This window comes from Labeo rohita, unplaced genomic scaffold (genome assembly GCF_022985175.1).
Source record: "Labeo rohita strain BAU-BD-2019 unplaced genomic scaffold, IGBB_LRoh.1.0 scaffold_52, whole genome shotgun sequence".
In the NCBI taxonomy this organism is placed as follows: domain Eukaryota; kingdom Metazoa; phylum Chordata; class Actinopteri; order Cypriniformes; family Cyprinidae; genus Labeo; species Labeo rohita.
The window spans coordinates 691,814-713,779 of record NW_026129441.1 but is presented as its reverse complement, the minus strand read 5'-3'; the positions used below and the strand labels follow the sequence as shown (position 1 = coordinate 713,779).

General features: G+C 39.7%; 1 protein-coding gene across 2 annotated transcripts in view; it reads right to left on the bottom strand.

Annotated features, from left to right (window-relative positions):
• Nucleotides 1–237: 237 nt before the first annotated feature.
• LOC127160997 (NACHT, LRR and PYD domains-containing protein 3) overlaps nucleotides 238–21,966 on the bottom strand; it is a 45,342-nt gene continuing 23,613 nt past the window's right edge. For both annotated transcript variants that reach the window (XM_051103646.1, XM_051103645.1), the window contains exons 5-10: nucleotides 21,696–21,869; nucleotides 16,734–16,907; nucleotides 16,458–16,631; nucleotides 6,678–6,851; nucleotides 1,759–1,805; nucleotides 238–1,377 (exon numbers count right to left, since the gene is read on the bottom strand). In XM_051103646.1, coding sequence (XP_050959603.1) covers nucleotides 845–1,377; nucleotides 1,759–1,805; nucleotides 6,678–6,851; nucleotides 16,458–16,631; nucleotides 16,734–16,907; nucleotides 21,696–21,869 — 1,276 coding nt within the window. In that variant the 3' untranslated portion in view covers nucleotides 238–844. The remainder of the gene's footprint in view (nucleotides 1,378–1,758; nucleotides 1,806–6,677; nucleotides 6,852–16,457; nucleotides 16,632–16,733; nucleotides 16,908–21,695; nucleotides 21,870–21,966) is intronic.

The following is a 21,966-nucleotide window of genomic DNA, read 5'->3' as shown; positions in this document are numbered from 1 at the left end:
TATTTATTATTTTATTAATTAATATAGTCATTTTGTAAGACTTTTTAATTTAACTAAATAATATTAATGATACTGAATAAAAGAAAAAAAAAATCACAAGCCAATAAAATAACCACGTTTACTGAAAGTAACAATAAAATTGGACAGAAAATATATGAATATTAAGAAAATATATGAATATTAAATAAATATATTATTTTATTCAGTTCTATGAAACAGAATCAGGTATAACTTTTTTTGTTTTCGACTAATTATCAAAATAATGTGTAGTCCTACAAAACTATTATTAACAGAGCATGTGAGCAGAGCATACCGTCACGAGAGGGATGCGTCATTTTACCAGCGTTGTCCAGTACAGCAGTACTACAGCATGTTACAGCACAGTATGGGACACTATTGCAAACAGGAATACAGTATACATAGACATTTTCTGTCGGCGCGTTATTTGAGCGGTCTTTGTATTTCCGTTGAGCACGAGTGGAGCATTCATATGGGCCATGAGCAACTCAACGTAACGCACATTCATAGAGCAGAATATTGAGCGGAGCGTCACACATTGAGTGATGTGCGCTGAATACTGCCGGACAGCGCGGCAGATATTTTCGGCCGTTTATCTCTTTCGAATTTCTATAAAAATCGGCTGTACACTAGCCTTGCCGCGCCCCCCCTTATGTTATTATCTATATAAGGATTTCTGACACATTGATTCTGACTGTTATTTGAGTGACAGAAGTTGAGCTGCAGTATTAATGTCATGAAGAGACTATAACATCTTACTGTCAGTCATTTATCATGCAGCTCAAAGCATTATGGGTAGAATCTCTCATCAGTCTATTCTGATTCATCAACACAGTTTCAATGATGATCCAATATAATAAACACCAAACCCAGGATAGAGCGGCTGAGTGAATGTGGTCTGGACTGTGTGGATGAGACTCATTGTGTCAGAGACGCTGTAGAAGGACAGAGTTCCTGCACTCTCATCTACATACACCCCTATTCTACTGATGATGGACTTCACAGGGAGACCAGTCAATATCTTATTGTGTCTTAATGAGTAACCAGATGGAGAGCAGATCAAACTCCAGGACTGATCATTATATCCAAATACACACTCAACACCCAATCCCTTCCTGCTGATGCTCTTATATGACACTGATATAAACACACAATAATCTCCACTCCACTCAATCTCCCAGTAACCGCGTCCACACACACTCTCTCTACACAACACCTGACGATTAAACACACCATCAAATCTGTCTGGATGATCAGGATACGACTGATACTCAAACACACGTGTCACCTTTCTGTTCTCCTCAGACAGAATGAGCTCACTGTTTGCGGTGTTTGGATCCAGTGTGAGAAAACAGGCATCTGAACACAAGAACAGAAACATTTATAACACAACAACAATCACTACAGATGTGTGTGAGTGTGTACCTGATGTTTATCATGTTATGGGGATGAAATGGCCACACAAGGATAATAATACCAGTAAATTTTGACCTTGTGGGGATATTTGTAAGGTCCCCTTGAGGAAACAGGCTTATAAATCATGCAGAATTAGTTTTTTTTTTTTTTTAAAAAGTAAAAGTGTGCACAGTCTCCTGTGAGGGCTAGGTTTAGGTATAGGGTAGGTGTAGGGCGATAGAAAATACGGTTTGTACAGTATAAAAACCATTACGCCTATGGAATGTCCCCATAAAACATGGAAACACAACATATGTGAGTGTGTGTGTGTGTTTGTAGACATACATTTCTTCAGTCCTGCTGTAATCCTGGATTCTCCTCCATGATCCACACTAGAAAACACACAGAGACACATTCAGTCAATCAACAAACTCTTGCTATGCAGTTGCCAGTTGTTACGCCCACAATAGGGGAGCAACAAGAAACGAGGGGGGGAAACGAAAGTTTGAAAATGGTTTTATTTTAAATTCTAAAACACAAAAGTTTGGCAACACAGCCTCTCAAAGCTCGCAGGACTCTCAAAGTCCTCCCGTCTGTCCTGCCTGGGAATCGGTGTAAAGAGGAACTGTGAAAACAAACCAGGACACTTTATATACAGGGACACACCTGTGCGCAATCAGCACGATTACCACAGTGGAAACTGCAGTGAACCTGTAGAGGGAGCACAGTAACACAGTAAAAGTGTAGTGGAGTATAATGGCCATGACACCCTCTCCCATAAGAACAGGGAACTAAAAGTTTCTGTCACAGTCCAATAAAAAGAATCATAACAATACAGGCCTTTAACTCAAAGAAATTTTGTGTGCATACAATAACCAATAAAAAACATACACCAGTAGCATGGTGAATGGAAGGAATAAGAAATACAAGCCTGTGAGCTCACAGTCTTACTAGACCCTTGCGTAATTATGTCTATATGGGCGTTCTAGACAACGTGTCGGCCACTATGTTCTCAGAGCCCTTAAGGTGCCGGACATCCAAATAATAAGGTTGGAGGAATAGGCACCAATGCAGGAGCCGTTGATTGGGTATTTTAAGAGAGTGTAAAAACGTAAACAGGCTGGGGTCCTATGTACAACTCAAAATGTTGGAGGGCCCAGGTTAAAGCAAGCGCCTAGTTCTGTTAACCTTTGAAATGTTGGGGGCGTGTGTCAAAGGCCGAAGCTCATTACTGGTTGGTAATGGCTGGTTTTAAAACACTGGTTAGGCTTTCCGGTGAGCTGACCGGTATGGCAAGTTTTGACAAAGCTGGCCACATCCTTTTTAATACAAGGCCAGTACAAATAACTGAGAATTCTGTTACACGTTTTCTTTGATCCCGCATGGCCCGCAAGGCAATCGTGGGTGCTCTTGAGAACCAGCGGTCGAAACTAACAGGTACGACAACCTGGAAAATGGAATCCCCAAATTATTCCCAAGGATGAGTGACACTCCATCGACAGTCAAAACAGGCTGTACATCCAGCTCCACAAGGACTATTAATAAATATATAATGAATATATAGTATATCTTTTTTATTTTTACAGCCTACCATATAGGGCCTGTCCTGTTCTGTTGGCAATTCAAGTGCATTAGTGGTAAGTAAATTTATAAAACACTTTTAACAGACAAATTTCAGAGTAAATGAAATATAGATAAACATCTAAAAATCTATCTATAAATCTACTCAAATGGGCATTACTTGCTTGTTTTCTGTGGAACACAGTTTGTTCTTTCCATGTAATGGCATTCAATAAAGCCCAATAATTTCCAAGCTTTAAAAGGAATGACAGTCATGATACAATTAGTCCATATGACTTATGTGCTATATTCCAGGCATTCTGAAAAAATATGATAGCCTTGGGTGAGAAAAACCTACGCATATTTATCTGTGGGGTTGCTGCTCAGTTCCTTATTATTTGTGCATTCTTGTTTCCTTTTCTTGCATCCTAGCTCCTCTCTCTTAGGATGCAAAAAAAGGAAACAAAGACAGTAATTGTATTTTTAAATTCAAAATATTCTCGCTCAAGTGTAATTTGAAAATGTGGTCTTTGTGCAGGTCTGCTGTCACGTTCTGAGCCGAAAATGATTAAATGATCAGCTGGCCTTTGTCTGCCCACATGCAGTAACGTAGACCAATGATTTGAATTTGACTGAAGTCTTCATCTCATGGGAGTGAATATCATTTTAAACATTCTTTAAAGTACTGTTTATTTCTTGTAAATACATTTTGTATTATGTATAAAACCTTTTAAATGAAAGGAACCTTTTTTTTAAGTAATGTTTTTAAAATTAAGATCATTGGGATCTGTTACGTGGGATGTACAGTATAGAATACAAACATCTGCTTTTGCTTGTGTCAGATGTGTTTGAATACATTTTAGGGATGTAGGCTGAGTGATGCTGTCTATTTAAAGGTGCACTACTAAGTCATGTTTATTTGCTTTGCTGACCAAACAAACAAGAAGTAAATGTAGTGTACATTTAAATATTTATTTATTTTATAAAAATACTGTTTACCACTGCACTACAGTACTTTATGTCCAATATTTAAAAAAAATGTAAATAATAATAATAATAATAATAATAATAATAAATAAAAATAACAATCGTAGTTTGTTTATAGATTGTTTGTAATCATTTTATGTCACAGGAAAACATATATTATATTCATATATTATGGTTTATATTCTCTTTCAAATATGATAAAAGTGCTTTAATAAAGTCTGTATCATAGAATAGTAACTTGTTATTCTGTTTATTATTTGGTAAAAGTTCATTGCACATTTTTGTTATGTAATAGCAAACCAAAAACCAAAAAACCACAGTTACTACAGTCATGGTTTACTACAGTTTTACTATAGTGGTAACACTTTATAATAACGTTCACTTGTAAGTCATTTATAAGTGATTAGTTAATGATGAAATAATCATTTACAAAACATGACTATGTGTTTATAAATGACTAATAATTGATATGTTGAAAAGCACAAAAATGCAATTGTTCTAAAACTATTTTATTTTAAAAATAATAAATTATTTGCTGTTAAGTAAATAAACGTGTAAACTCTTTCTCTCATCAGCACAAACTTGTGTTCTGTGTGGAGTGTGTGGGATCTAATGATAATGTGGTACACAGCACTAAAATACTCCATGTGTTTACCATCTTTACTCTCACCAGTCAGCCCTTACATTGCAGTACTAATAACAAATATTCAAAACCTCCTGTTGTGTAAACACATTAATAAATCATTTTCAAATCTTTCTGCATCCCCTAATCTAGTGTAAACTACTCATCAGTTGTAAATGTTTTACAAACCTGCCGGTTACAGGTTGTGTGGGTATACACACTGGGGGGAAAGATCTACGAATGAGTAAAACATTTACAACTGATGAATTGTTTACACTTTAGATTAGGGGATGCAGAAAGATTTGTAAATGATTTATTTATGATGTGATTTTCAATAGAGGGTAAACATTTCAATGATTGACATTTCAATTATTTATAATTAATAATATATTAACTAGTAACCTATTAACCACTGAATAAGGATCTGTTTGATTATTTCATGATATGCTATTTTTTAAGATAACTTATTACAGATTTGTAAATCGTTAGCATATTACTTAATCATTTGTGAACCTATAGTGATGTTTTGTAAATTATTAGTTCATCATTATCTAATTAATCACTTGTAAATTATTTATAACTTAATCTACAAAGCAAAGATAAACATATTAACATATCACTTAATCATTTATGAATGCAGTCATGTTTTGTAAATGAACAAAACATACACAAATTGTTAGCATATCACATAGTAATATTTTATAAATGTTTTGTAAATGATTATTTCATTAACTAATTGTTTATAAATGACTTACAACTGAACGTTATTAGAAATTGTTACCAAAACCATGGTTAATTTTCGTAAAGGACTAAATATTATATATATATATATATATATATATTGTGACGGGTGTCCGTTCCATTCACCGCTGCCCTGGCCGGAATCACGCACACCTGGCGCACCTCATCAGCGCCCAACTCGGCTCAGCTGCTGCCAATCGCCGGAGCCGCATAAGAGAGAGAAGAGAGGACGCCTCAGACGAGCTTCAACTCCCAACGCAGCCAGACGCCTAACCTCTCTTTCTCTCTCCCACCGCAGATAGCAGCTGAGCCCTGGACACACCGTTCCAGACCGTTTCGCACCTTATTTCTGCACCTGAGGAGAGCACTTACGGGGACGAGCACCCGGAAACCACCACCACTGGTCACCCTTCACCGCCACTTCATTTCTTGTTTTTCCATTTAAACAACATTAAATCCACCCTCCGGGGGTCTTTCACGTCAAAACCTTGTTGTGTGATTCTTCACCTCGTTACAATATATATATTAATTTTTTCACAGAAAAGAAAATCAAATGGCAGAAAGCGACATCCTATTTGTTTTCTATATTCACTTAGTTCAGAAGAGAACAGAGACTGAAGAGCTGCTTTACAGCTGAATCGCATCCTGCAACATTGAGACTAGTACTGAACTGAATTGTATAAAGCACAGTAGAAATGAAGGTGACTTGACTTATTTGTGGTGTACTGTCATTTGTGTTTCCTGTGTTTTTTCTCTGTGTTTTCCTCTTTGGCTCCTCTCGTCTTTTTGTCAGGAAACTGATCGCGGAAGCTAAGGAACATTTTCCAAAATGCTCTCTGTGTCCTGCCCAACTTGTTTGTTGAAACTGTTGTGTATTCTTATGGTTGAGTGTGAGTTTTTTTTTTTTTTTTTTAATCTGAGGTAATGTCAACTAATTTACTGTAATAGCGACACCAACATGTAACTTGTAATATTCAAAGTTAGGGCTTTTTTGTTCCTTCATTTACAAATTGTTAATGTGTGCAACATAAATTATCATTTTTAATATGTTTCTACCTTTTATGAAAACTGTAGGAAGGTTGCTGCCATTTTTGTTGTATTTTCACTTTCTGCTCCTGTTTTGTGCCCAGTTAGGGAGTTAAGGTAATGTTGTTTTTTTTTGTTTTGTTTTGTTGTTGTTTTTTTTGTTAATTTGTTTTGTCTGAACAGTTTATTTTAGATTTTATTTCTCAGACTAGTGATTTTACATTTTTCTTAGACATCTAGACTTATCACCTAGACTCATCTAGAGACAGAGACAGGGACACTCAAAAGTTAAATAATAAAACCTAAAAACTCCTCCTGTTTTACATACTTGAGTTTGTCCAGTGAGGAGTTTGGATCCTCCAGTTTTTCAGAAAGCAGTTTGACTCCTGAATCTCCTGGGTGATTGTAGCTCAGATCCAGCTCTCTCAGGTGTGAGGGGTTTGAACTCAGAGCTGAAGACACATAATGACAGCCTTTCTCTGTCACCATACAGCCAGACAACCTACAAAAACATACAAGAACAGTCCGTATCACAGTAGTGTGTTTGTTGTTCCTTTTATTATTGAACTGATTGTTCAGTAAAACAGGTGGTCACAAAAAGATCATTTTGTTCTCATTTACCATTATCAGGAAGAAACAAATATTCCCCCAAATCATTGGACTTTATATAGGTGCATCTCAATAAATTAGAATGTCATGGAAAAGTTTATTTATTTCAGTAATTCAACTTAAATTGTGAAACTTGTGTATTATATAAATTCAGTGCACACACACTAAAGTAATTTAAGTCTTTGCTTCTTTTAATTGTGATGATTTTGGCTCACATTTAATAAAAATCCACCAATTCATCTCAACAAATTAGAATCATAAGACCAATAAAAAAAATCTTTAGTGAATTGTTGGCCTTCTGGAAAGTTTATTTACTGTATGTACTCAATACTTGGTAGGGGCTCCTTTTGCTTTAATTACTGCCTCAATTCAGTGTGGCATGGAGGTGATCAGTCTGTGGCACTGCTGAGGTGGTATGGAAGCCCAGGTTTCTTTGACAGTGGCCTTCAGCTCATCTGCATTTTTGGTCTCTTGTTTCTCCTTTTCCTCTTGACAATACCCCATAGATTCTCTATGGGGTTCAGGTCTGGTGAGTTTGTTGGTCAGTCAAGCACACCAACGCCATGGTCATTTAACCAACTTTTAGTGCTTTTGGCGGTGTGGGCAGGTGCCAAATCCTGCTGGAAAATGAAATCAGCATCTTTAAGGCTGGTCAGCAGAAGGAAGCATGACGTGCTCTAAACTTTCTTGGTAAATGGGTGCAGTGACTTTGGTTTTCAAAAAAAAAAACACATTGGAGCAACACCAGCAGATGACATTGCACCCCAAATCATCACAGACTGTGGAAACTTAACACTGTACTTCAAGCAACTTGGGCTATGAGCTTCTCCACCCTTCCTCCAGACTCTAGGACCTTGGTTTTCAAATGAAATACAAACTTGTTCTCATCTGAAAAGAGAACTTTGGATCACTGGGCAACAATCCATTTCTTCTTCTCTTTAGCCCAGGTAAGACGCCTCTGACGTTGTCTGTGGTTCAGGAGTGGCTTAACAAGAGGAATACGACAACTGTAGCCACATTCCTTGACACGTCTGTGTGTGGTGACTATTGATGGCTTGACCCCAGCCTCAGTCCATTCCTTGTAAAGTTCAGCCAAATTCTTGAATTGATTTTGCTTGAAAAGCTTCTCAAGGCTGTGGTTCTCTTAGTTGGTTGTGCATCTTGTTATGCAATGTTGTCAACAAATTAGTGAAAGAAAGAATATAAAGATAAGATTTAAAAACAAAACTTATAATATAATATATAATATAAGATAAGATAATATTCAACACTGAAATCCACACTTGAAGATTTTAAGCCTGATTTGCATCCCAATTCAAGGCTTGTCACAAATGACTTTTTGTCCAAGAAAATCCTCAATTGTGTTGTGTCATTAGGATTTACTGCTCCTGATCACGTCAGAGCCCACAAGATCCCAAATTGATCATGCTGCCTCTGACGTTATACCCGCCAAAGTTCCCCAGATCTCAATCCAATCGAGCATCTGTAGGATATGCTGAACATACAAGTCCGATCCATGGAGGCCCCTCCTCACAACTTACAGGATTTAAATGATCTGCTGCTAAAATCTTGGTGCCAGATATCACAGCACACCTTCAGGGGTCTAGTGGAGTGCATGCCTCGATGGGTCAGGTCTGTTTTGGCAGCAAAGTGGGGGCAAACACAACATTAGGAAGGTGGTCATAATGTTATGCCTGATCAGTGTATACATACACATACATATATATATATAGAAAATATACTTGACAGTTTATGACAACTATATCAACCATTTTGCATTTAATGCCTTATACGATGAACTAATGACTAGATGTTTTGAGGGGTAAGACTATTGCACAGAGAACTATATAATAAATTTTGAGCAACATGACACTAGCAACTGATAATGTAGGAAAACGCAGACAAATGTACATAATCAGTTGCATGAATGTACCAAAGCAATCACAACTTGTTCAAAAGAATGAGAAACTGCTATTATGATGTGCACAAGTGACTAGATGATGTGGAGGTTGAAAAACTAAAGCTGAACCCATTATAACACCCAATTTTTTGACATAATCTGAAACACTTATCGTCACAGAGGCCAACATACTTATAATTTCCTTTAAAGCAGATGAGGGTCCAAAGACAACACACTTTGTCTTATTAGTATTAAAATGAAGAAACTGCTTGCCAACAAGGCTCTAATCTCACCTTAACACTGAAAAAGCCCATCAAACGATTGAGAGGCATTTGGATCTACTGGAATGTATGGGTGTCATCTGCATAGTACTACAAGGCTTAATTCTTGCCCCACTCTTGTTTTGCCTGTATATGTTCCTACTGAGTCAAATAATGAGAAAGAACCAGATTGCCTATCACAGCTTATTGCCAAATGACTACAGCCCCATTGACTCCCTCTGCCAATGCATTGATGAAATTAACAGCTGGATGTGCCACAACTTTATTCAGTTAAACAAGGTGAAAACTGAAGTCACTGCATTTGAAAAGAAGGTTTAAGATCTCAAGGTGAATGCATACATTCACTCTAGAGGTCAAACAATTAAAAATCAAGTCAGGAATTTTGGTGTGATTCTGGAGTCAGACCTTCATTTCAGTAGTCATGTCAAAGCAGTAACTAAACCAGCATTCTATCATCTCAAAAACATTGCAAAAATGACATGTTTTGTTTCCAGTCAAGACTTGGAGAAACCTGTTTGTGCCTTTATCACAGCAGGGTGGATTATTTTAATGGTCTCCTCACCAGCCTTCCCAAAAAAGGAAAGGAGAAGAAAAGGATGCAATGTGTGGCCAAGCATGGTGAACACACTTGGCATTCTGTAGTGCCAGGGAGAAGTTGGAGATTAAGTGCCTTGCTCAAGGGTCTCACCTCAGTCATGTTATTGAGGGTGGAGGAAGCGCTGGTAATTCACTCCCCCCACATACATTTCCTCCCGGACCTGAGACTTGAACCCGTGACCTTTGGATTTCAAGTCCACCATTAGGCCAGGACTGCCCCCAGACCATGACACAGCTGCAGCACATCCAGAACACTTCTGCCAGGATTCTGACTAGAATCAGAAAACCTGAGCATATTACTCCAGTCCTCAGGTCATTGCACTGACTTCCAGTTAAGTTTAGGATTGATTTTAAAGCACTATTACCTGTCTATAAATTGCTAAATGGTCTATACCTGAGGCTTGCAGATATACTTACTGAATATAAGACTAACAGATCACTCAAATCATTAAGATTTAGTCAGTCAGAAATACCAAGGGTCCACTCCAAACAAGGGGAATCCTCTTTTTTAGCTAGTATGTCGCCCACAGTTGGAACCAGCTTCCAGCAGAGATCAGATGTGCTAAATCAGTAGCCATATTTAAATCTAGACTTAAAACACATCTGTTTGGCTGTGCATTTACAAAACGAGCACTGTGCTACATTCCAAACTGATTGCACTGTATTTTACATATTTTTTTTCATTCTTTTCTTTTGTTTTAATTTATTTAAAAATAATTTTTAAATAATTTTATAGTTTTTTAATTCTGTTTTTATTGGTGTGATTTTTTTTTTATTATTAATATTTTAATTCCTTTTATATGTAAAGCACTTTGAATTACCATCGTGTATAAAATGTGCTATATAAATAAACTGTGCTTTGCTTTGCGTTGCCGCAATACAATCCACATAAATTTCATAAACATAAAAAAGGGCCTGCAATCCAAATTGCAAAATTCCTGGGGCCCAGAAAAAGCCCACACCTGACACTTTAATCTGGCCCACATACTGCGTGGAATGATGGCAGTTGGGTGGTCCACTCCTGTTTGGCAGATTTCGCTCACAGGAATGCTACATGTCAGCCATGAAAATAACCAACCTTGTTCCAGCCCACATACCACAAGAAATAATAGCATTTGGGCAGTCCGTCCTGTTTGCCAGATTTGGGCCTCAAGTAAGCCTTAGCATTGCCATATGTAAGCCAACCAAATAAACCAAAACTGGCGCTAGAGTGGGCCACAGTTGATTTTTATTCTAACCCTGCTCTTCCCCTCATGTGGCTCACATGCTGCATGGAATGGTGGCATTTTGGCAGTGGTCCACAACCAGGCCACTGCACAGCCACATTTTAGCTAATAATTAACGTCCTGGGGTAAAAAATCACCTTAAACTGTAGAAAGTTTACTTTTATTTGTGTGTGCTCAACATATCCACAAATGTTCGTTTTTTTTTTTTTTTAAATAAATAAAATATACAGGGTGTCCTTTCAGTCTTCTCACTCTCCATGAATATCCAGTTGAAATGCGTCACTAAAATTAACTAAAACTCAGCGAATACATGACACACAAACATGAGAGATATATCAATAGAAAGTATGAAATGTCTACTTTTAAATGAAGTTTAATCAAAATCATGTATTCTGTATTTAAGTAATCAGTATGAAACCAATGCCATGTCCTGTTTTTCCCCTCCGAACTCATTACCGCTAATTAGTTCACGCCCACGTGCTGTGCGGCGCTATTGTTATTGCAAAACTTCCACGTGAGAGATGCGCGAAATGAATGCCCACATCAACTAAAACAATAAACAAAGCAGCAACTCGTTTGTGTCAGATACTTTTTTTTTTGGAAGAAAGCACTGAGAGGAAACAGCCTTGTATTTACTCCAGAGGAGGACGCCCTGAGAGGAACAGGCTAAGCTTGTTTATCTCCCAAACAGAACGCGAGCGTGGCTACAGGCAGCTGACGAGAGGATCTAGTATACAGTGTAAGTAATTTTCTTATCGGCATTAGATAATGTGTTGTAACATAAACTTGAACGCATTTACTAGTTGGACTTTTTCCAAAACTATAACTCCTGACTAAAATGTGTGAAATCAGGTGCAACATTTTTGAAATATCAACTTTTCAATGCATCTGTAAGGCGTCAGGAATGTTTTATATTTCCTAAACAAATTGACATAAAAGTAGGGGTAATGTTTAGATGATATAAAAGTAATGTCTAAGAATGCTTAGACCAGTATTTACTGTTGAATACTCTGTCTGCAAGTATCTGCAAATATATATATGATAGCTATAAAATCAAATGGGGAATATTAGTGATTGCTAATGTAACAATATAGTTGCTCCAGGCCTATCAACATGCACACTGATTTATTCATTTATTTATTTATTTATTTTAGTGACCAGATACCTATATGAATATATTTTGGGATAGAAATTATAGAACTAATGCTTTTATTTAGCAAGGATTGCTTAAATTGCTCCTGATATTAACATGCTCACATATGTTTTTTGTTTTTTTTTAGTTGTTTGTGATCCGATACCTGGACAACAGATGAATCCTATAATCTTTTCCAGTGAGAGTGCTGTACCAACATCAGATCTTCAACTACATGGATATTCTACTGGTAAAACAAGTTCCTTGACTAATCATGATGAGTTTTGCAAGCACTTAAATATCAGGTATGATTTACTTATGTTACTTGTTGAACAGAATTCAGAAAACAGTTTTCAGGAATTACACACCATCTGTTCACATCTCTGTGGTTAGATCAGTGTGCTCAATAATGTGTCTTTGACCGTCATAATGTATGTTATATTATACTGTGTTGTAAATAAAATTCAGATAATCTTAAACCCCAATCTTTGAATCTTCTCACATCATTTCTACCTGACAGTCACAGTCTCACTGATGGGCCATTCAGGGAGGACCTTTTGTCTCTCAGGTGTGAATCACTAAATATTCAATAGCCATTGTCACTCCCTCGCGTATTCCCTTTCACAAAACACATCTTAGAAAATTTAAATATGTATATTGTTTTTTGTGAATGACTGAACAAGATGATTTCACATCATTTTGTAGAAAAAACTTTAGCTTATCACATCCAGTTCTCAAAAGTCTTGTGCACGAATGTTCTGAATGTTTCATAGCCTTGTTTCAGTGACTTAAAAATTGTAGTTTTTCACTAACCACACATAAACATTGTTCTCTCAAAAACACAAACATGTACATTAATGTTGCTTACATATTATTGTAGCCCAGTTTGTGCTGATTACAGTGTAATCAGACTTTAGCCATTTATATGTTTTTAAAACATAGAAAAAAGCACAAATGACAGGGCATGTCAAAACTTCTCCAGGGCCCCAAAATACACTCAGACCCCAGAGGGTTAACCAGATAAAGCATACATATACATTTTCTGGGCTTCACTAAGCATTAAGTGAGTTTCAAACTCATATTTCAGTTAGTCAATGTCAAGTGCTGCATCCAAACCAGAAGTGGCCCTCATCTGTTTTATGATATATGGGGTTGTAGTGGACAGCACATTCCAGGGCCCAGTTTATGGCAAGGGGGCCCCTCCCTGACCACCATAGTGGACAGAGGTTTGCTACATTTTGATTGGATCTTGGTGAGCTAACATAAGCAAACTGTCCAACGCCATCAGATAAAGATGCCATGACAACAGCCAGACAAGGAGAAGACCTTTGGTACAAAGCTCGGGAAGGCCAGAACTTCCTATTGGTCAAAATGCAGTTTGTGCCCTTCACCCACCTTGAGACTGATTCCTAAGGGTTTGGCTTGTGACCGACCATAAAAATTCCTTAGGACCTCCAGATGCAGCAGCAGTGGGTGAAATAAAGAGAGATCATGGAGATCCATCCAGATCCATTCATAACTATGTTTTCAAACCTTAAAACTGATGCACACTACAACACACATATTTTATACTTATTCAGAGAAATAAGTATTCCTTATGACAGCAATGTGTAGTGCAACATCTTACACAAACTTAGCCGGTAATGTACAAATGAATGCATGCATGACAGTTCAATCTTTTCCCATCATGTTTGGACTTAATGTGTTCATAACATTGCCAAATGCATTCTGGTTATGGTTTGGAAAGTGAGAAATGCACCGGTAAAACTTTAGTGACACTTTTCTAACCCTGTGTTTGGACTGTGCAAATAAATTCCACAGCAGGAAAGAAGGGTGGGCTACCCTGTTGTTTCCCCACTCTGATTAAACCAGCCAATCACAGCATGGAAATGGAGAAGCGCCAAATTGCAATCTCCTCCTCATCGGAAAGGGATAAAGGTACCCTTCCAAAAGACACTCCTAGTTCTGAGTCTGTGGCCGGTCGAGGAAACACCCTTCCTGAGTCTGCCGTCAGTTAAGGGAAGAGACTGCAACAGAACACACCTCCATTCTGAGTCTGCTACCTGTGAAGGAAAAGACACCAACAGAACAAACCCCATTTCTGAGTCTGCTACCTGCAAAGGAAAAGACACCAACAGAACAAACCCCTGTTCTGAGTCTCCCGTTCAGAGAGACAGTAACAGATACCAGTTCTGAGTCTGAGTCTTGTAAAAGAAAGGACACTAACAGAACAACCATCGTTCTGAGTCTCCGGCACATCCAGGGGACGTTAACAGAAACACCAACATTCTGAGTCTGCGGCCGGTCAAGGAAACACACAATTTTGAGTCTGCCGTCCGTTAAGGGAAGAGACTGCAACAGTACAACCAACGTTCTGAGTCTGCGGCCTGCTACAGGGAAGGCAGCAACAGATCAACCTTCGTTCTGAGTCTCCAGCCTGCAAAGGTGAGACAACAACAGATACCAAGTCTCCAGCTTTTGAGGCAGCAACAGATACGACCACGTTCTGAACCTCTAGCCTGTGAGGAAAGAGATAATCTACGAGTCTTTGTCCAACGAGACACCAACTGATGCAGCGTCCTGAGTCTCCATTCTAGAGAGACAAAGCGGATTGACCGAGTTCTGAGTCTCTAGCCCAGAGAGGCAGAAGACCCACAGACATTTGCAACAAGGTTAAGCTCCGGCAAGCAAACCTTCACTTCAGGTACTTTTGCTTGCGTGTTCCAAGCTAAGGACCTTCAGCACCTACTCCAGGGCCACATCTGTGTGTTCCAGATCTTAGGACCCTTGGTGCTCTAGGAGATCGTCATCCTACAGCACGTCAAGGCTGTCGAAATGGATTCCTGCTCCTTTTCCCACTGTCACCAGTGCAACCAGTGGAAGAATTCGCTGCCACCTGACTGCTCATCAACCACAGAGAACGTAAATATCACTTCCAAACCTCTTCCAGAGACCTTGGCATTGTTGTATATTATCAGTATATGATTTTCTAATTTAGATTAGATATTATATAGCTGATTGCAGTTGATAACAAATTGTACACGTATTTGTTTGATGCCTAGTAAGGTTATTCACCATATTTATTTCAGAGTAGCAACAGTATATCTTTCCAGATAACGTAGCTCTGACATAGCAACTCCAACATTATCACTTGCTTTTATGCATCTTATGCACTTTATTCCTTGTTGTTGTTGTAGTTGTTGATTATACTTGTCTATCTTTTGTTAATGAAATGTATTTTATTACAACTTGTGTCTTCCTTGTGTTGATAATACAGAAGAGGTTCTACAAGTTAGAGATTCCACCAATCTTTCTTATGTGATGTACTCATAACCACACATTAATTGATGCAATCCAAGAATCACAAGCTGTGACATGAGTACCCATCACTACCCTATTTCACCCCCCTGAAAGTTAAATTCACTACTTTAATTGGCGTCCCTAGGTTGGCGAAAGCGAAATTTATTACAGGGTATATTTGCCATTTACAATCCCTGGTGAAAAAAAACAGCATATGCTGGTAGGTATGTTTTGATGCTGGAATGTTGGATAGGTAGGTTTTGATGCTGGTTTAAGCTGGTCCTTTGCTGGTTTATGCTGGTCCTTAGCTGGTTTATGCTGGTCCTTAGCTGGTTTATGTTGGTCCTTTGCTGGTTCATGCTGGTCCTTGACCAGCAACATGACCAGCAAAAACCAGCAAAGGACCAGCTTAAACCAGCATCAAAACCTACCTAACCAGCATCCCAGCATCAAAACATACCTACCAGCATATGCTGTTTTTTTTACCAGGGATGTGGGACAAATTAGTCTTACACATTGATTAGCCAATGCTGACTGTGTCATATATTTGCCAAAAGTGGCACAAATTGTTATATATTATAACTTCAGGCTGAGTCAGTGTTTACTGTGCCATATCTTTGCCAAAACAGGCCCAGATACATTTTAATATACCTGGGCCATATTTGCTGAAATATATGTTGACCAAATTTGGTTTACACCCTTATAAGTGTTTGTCAATTTACCACATGCACCACTTTAGAGTCACATTCAGAATACACATTGCTGTGTACACTGCATTGTTGCCTAAAGAGGCCCACATGTGATTTGGGTTATGTACATTTGGGTTATTTCTACTTTTTTACATATGGACCACTTCAGGGTTACATCCATTTTGTCTGGGCCATAAGAAGGCCAGCAGTGTTGTATCGTTGCCTTAAGTGGCCCAAATCCGGATGCTATTTGGGAATGTTTTTGTGTCTTGTTCTGGCATTGCATTGAGAGCAGATTAAACATTTGTTGACAAAATTCAATGGCCATTTATTGTGCCAGTATTTTGTTACTTATGTTATGGAAAACCAGTTACCTCAGTTTCTCCAGCTGACAGTTTGGACTCTTTAGTCCTTCAGAAAGAAGCATCACTCCAGAATCCTGCAGGTTATTGTTACTCAGGTCTAGTTCTCTCAGAACTGAAGTTGGGGATTTCAAAACTGATGACAAATTCCCACAAGACTGAGCAGTGAGACTACATATGGTTAATCTGAAAAAGAAGAACATAGTAATAGCATACATAATTAATCTTAACAGTGTGAATTAAAAAAAAATCAATCAATTAATCAGTCAAGTATTTCAAAACTCAAACCTCAATATCTCCAGCTTAGATGTTGGACTCTTCAGTCCATCAGAAAGAAGCTTCACTCCAGAATCCTGCAGGTCATTGTTACTCATATCCACTTCTCTCAGGACAGAGTTTGAGAACTGTAGAGCTGAAGACAAACTTTCACAGGACTGAGCAGTGAGATGACACCCACACAGCCTGTGAAGAGAACAAATCTTAATGTGAATTTATCAGACAGGTTATATAGTTTAAATTCTGGAGTGCATGTATGTATTGAATAACACTTCATATAAAATTATAATATAAAATTCAAGAACAAAGCATGTTTAAATAATTTCAAAACTATTATAGATCTTTAGTACTTTATAAACTGTAGTTAACACATTAATAGACAGTATACAAATAGTGAGCTCATCATTGATTGGCACTGTAATTAATGTGTTTAATTACCTCATATGTAAAGAGCTAGATAATGGTTTGCTAACAATTTATTAACCGCAGAAAAAAATCTGAAAATCTCATACATTAAGTGCTTTAAACCAGCTTATATTGCACATTAATTGTAATAATATTCAGTGCTCCTTAAAATGTTTACAAATACATTAAGCATACATACATGCATTAAGTTTTTCTGTTTTATAAAGACCTTTCATAGAATACTGTATGAATGATACTGTATAAACTGTATATCCTGTCTGCGGTTTTAAGAAACTCAGAATACTAATGCAATTAATAACCAATAAAGGTTGGTTAATTAATGACATTTTATATATATATGTAACGATAATGATCCACTGGAGGCGAGTTGAAGGAGATGAACCCAAGTGCAGCTTTATTGTAATCCAAATGTTACAATATACTATGACATAATCTAAAATAAAAACTATTTGCAGTTGTTTACAAAGCATTATCTAACTCTTTGTAACGCCACGCCAGCAGAGGGAGCCCTCACCCACTGACTGACTGTTGCTGCTCCCTCTGCTGCTTCATTGGTAACTTCCTGTTTGGTAGACATAAAAGGAGGCCATTTTCAACCTGACTTTGCGAAGTATTGTTTTGCTATTGCGGACTCTACCAAGCGTTGTTTCCCCATTTTCATTGCTCTGTTTTGTATTTGCCACGGTTTTGTTTTATAGTCATAGTTTTTGTCTTTGTTTTTGCCTCAGTTTTGCCTCATTTCATTGCCATAGTTTTGTCTTGGTTCATATCTTTGTTTATTTGTTTATTTTTCGGACTGCTCTCTCTGGTTTTGGACTCTACCTGTTTATTGGATTTACGCTCTCGCCTTGCCCTGGATATTACTGTTTGTTTGGTTATCGACCCTGCCTGTCTTGACTGCGATCTGTTAATAAAAGCTCGCAATTGGATCTTACACACTTCTTACGAGTCCTCATTACAGAATACTTCGCCTCCCAAAGATCCAGCGGCTTTCAGAGACACAGATCAAACCATGGACTCAGCATCATGCCTCTTCCGCCTCCGCCAAGGTAATCGGTCTATTGAAGATTATGTTGTGGACTTTTGTGGACTGTGTTATTTGGTAGCATTTAATGACGCCGCACTTAAGGACATTTTTCGTCAAGGGTTAGACGAACCCATTCGCTCCCAGTTACCTGGGGGGAAAATTCACTGGAGTTTAGAGCAGTATATTGACTATGCTTTGTTGCTTGTGGGATCATCATTTACTGTGGGGATCGCGGATGAGGGACCCCGTGAACCTTCAGTAATCACTAAGCCAAAGCCTGCTCACGTCACACCTGCCAAGCCAAGGCCTGCTCAAGTTATGTCTGGGATTATTCAAGTCACGTCAGAGCCCTATCATGTCACGCCTGCCAAGCCACAGCCTGCTCACGTCACGCCTGCCAAGCCACAGCCTGCTCACGTCACGTCTGCCAAGCCACAGCCTGTTCACGTCACGTCTGCCAAGCCACAGCCTGCACTCGTCAAGTCTACTAAGCCAGAGCCATCTCATGCCAAGTCTGTCAAGCCAAAACCTGCTCACGCCTGCTCATCCCAGAGCCAGTCCACAAGATGGCCGCCATCCCAGAGCCAGTCCACAAGATGGCCGCCATCCCCAAGCCTGTTCACAAGATGGCTGCCCCGTCTGAGTCCCCGGCCAAGATGACTGCTACGCCTGAGCCTCATCAAATCAAAATCATCTCACCCAAATCTCATCTCGCCATGTCTGCTGCACCCCAAACAAATCAAGTGATGCCTGATCCTCCAGTGTCAAGTCAAGTCAGGGCTACACTTTCTGTGCCAAGTCAAGATACAGCTGTTGTTCTCCACGAGTCAAGCCAAGATACAGCTGTTCCCCACGAGTCAAGCCAAGTCACAGCTGTGTCCCACGAGTCAAGCCAAGTCACAGCTGTGTCTCACGAGTCAAGCTAAGTCACAGCTGTTCCCCATGAGTCAAGTCAAGTCACAGCTGTTCCCCATGAGTCAAGCCAAGTCACAGCTGTTCCCCATGAGTCAAGCCAAGTCACAGCTGTTCCCCATGAGTCAAACCAAGTCACAACTGTTCCCCATGAGTCAAGTCATATTACAGCTGTTGTTTCTGAGTCAAGCCATGTTGTTCCTGAGTCAAGTCACGTTACAGCTGTTGTTTCTGAGTCAAGCCATGTTGTTCCTGAGTCAAGTCAAGTTTCAGAGGCGTTTCCTGAGTCAAGTCAAGTTTCCAAGTCCAGTCAAGTTACAGCTATTGCTCCTCTGTCAAGTAAAGCTATAGCTGTAACCCTCAAGTCAAGCAAAGTCACTACCGATCTTCACAAGCCAAGCCAAAACAACAGTTGATCTCCCTGAGCCAAGCCAAGCTACAGCAGATCTTCATGAGCCAAATCAAGTTGCTGCTGTTATTCCCAAGCCAAGTCAAGCCACAGTTGACCTTCATGAACCAAGTCAAGCTACAGCTGACCTTCATGAGCCAAGTCAAATCACAGCTGACCTTCTTGAGTCAAGTCAAGTCACAGCAGGCCTCCCTGAGTCAAGTCAAGCCACGGCTGTCTTACCAGAACCCTTACCAGGTCCCCACTGACCTTCCCAAATCACATCACGTCTCAGCTGAAACCCCAGAGCCCACGCTCCTAAGCCACGCAGAGCCCACGCTCCCAAGCCACACAGAGCCCATGCTCCCAAGCCACGCAGAACCCACTTTTCCAAGCCACAAGTACACAGCATCCACACCCTCCAGGCCAACAGACATCCCACTATCTACGGTGTTGCCGGTAATGGCCGTTGTCATTCTCAGTGTGTGGCCTGCACACTGTGCTCTAGAGGCCTCGTTTGTCCATGAATCTGCTCCAGAGGCCTCGTCTGTCCACGAATCTGGTTCAGAGGCCTCGTCCGTCCACGAATCTGCCCCAGAGGCCTCATTTGACCACAAGTCTGCTCCTGAGGTTTTATCTGTCCATGAGTTTGCACCTATACCTCATGAGGTGTCAGCTCACGCTGTAGAACCTCCTAAGGAGGTGGCATCCATTTATGAACTCACTGCCATGTCTGCCCAAGAATCTGCGCCCATGCCTCCAGGGGTGTCAGCATATGCTGTAGATCCTCTCATGGGGGCGGTGTCCTCCCATAAACTCACTACCCATCATACCACGGCCCAGGAGGCCTCTCATGAACTCTCTGCCTGTCATGTCACAGCCAAGAAGGCCAATCATGAACTCTCTACCTGTCATGTCACAGCCAAGGAAATCGTCAGTGAAAATACCGCTCTGCTATGGATGTCACTAATTCCACTTTGGATATCTCTGCTCCTGTCTGCTCTGCCTGCCTCGCCACGGCTCCTGCTCTACCTGCTCTGCCTGCCCCACCATGGCTTCCTACTCTGCCATTGCTCCACGGCCCAGGTCCTCCGAGGTCCTACTGTCTGCCATTGCTCCACGGCCCAGGTCCTCCAAGGTTACATTGTCTGCCACAGTTCCACGGCCCAGGTCCTCCAGTGTTTCACAGTCTGTTACTGCTTCACCACCCAGGTCCTCCAAGGTTCCACTGTCTGCCATTGCTCCATGGCCCATGTCCTCCATGTTTCCACTGTCTGCCACTGTTCCATGGCCCAGGTCCTCCAGTGCTTCACTGTCTGTCCCTGCTCCACGATCCAGGCCCACCTCCTCTGCACGGACCTGGCCCCCCGTCCCACCCTGTTTTGCCTCTGTTCCCCCACCCTCCTGGACTATTGTTTGAGCGCCAGGGGTCGCTCCTAGGGGGGGGGATTCTGTAACGCCACGTCAGCAGAGGGAGCCCTCACCCACTGACTGACTGTTGCTGCTCCCTCTGCTGCTTCATTGGTAACTTCCTGTTTGGTAGACATAAAAGGAGGCCATTTTCAACCTGACTTCGCGAAGTATTGTTTTGCTATTGCGGACTCTACCAAGCGTTGTTTCTCTGTTTTCATTGCTCTGTTTTGTATTTGCCACGGTTTTGTTTTATAGTCATAGTTTTTGTCTTTGTTTTTGCCTCAGTTTTGCCTCATTTCATTGCCATAGTTTTGTCTTGGTTCATATCCTTGTTTATTTGTTACTTTTCGGACTGCTCTCTCTGGTTTTGGACTCCACCTGTTTATTGGATTTATGCTCTCGCCTTGCCCTGGATATTACTGTTTGTTTGGTTATCGACCCTGCCTGTCTTGACTGCGATCTGTTAATAAAAGCTCGCAACTGGATCTTACACGCTTCTTACGAGTCCTCATTACTCTCTTATATGAGCTTATTAAAGAATGAAAAATTGTTCATTACATTGACAATGAATGATGAATTCACTGTATATAGTCCGTTAATGTATTAACAACAATTTATAAACTATCGATTAACTACAGTTTGCAAATAATTTGTAAATACTTTATTACTTTATACTTATTATAAAGTGTTACCACTTTACGCATGTATATGTCATTTTCATATGTAACTTAAGTAAACACAAATGTCCTCCAAACTCCAAAGGAGTTTTCTTATTTGAACAGTGATTCAGTGAATGTAAATGTCAAACCTCAGTATGTTCAGTTGACAGTGAGGACTCTTCAGTCCGTCATAAATCAGCTTCACTCCTGAATCCTGCAAGTGATTGCTACTCAGGTCCAGCTTTGTCAGATGGGAGTTTGATGATTGTAGAGCAGAAGACACAGTTTCACAGCATGTTTCATCAAAACCACACCTGTCAAATCTGCCAAAACAGAATGTTTAGTCAGATAATTTTCTTATGTTTTAACTTTTGTTATCTTCTGTAATAACTTTTTGTACTCTTAATAATTGGGGAAAAT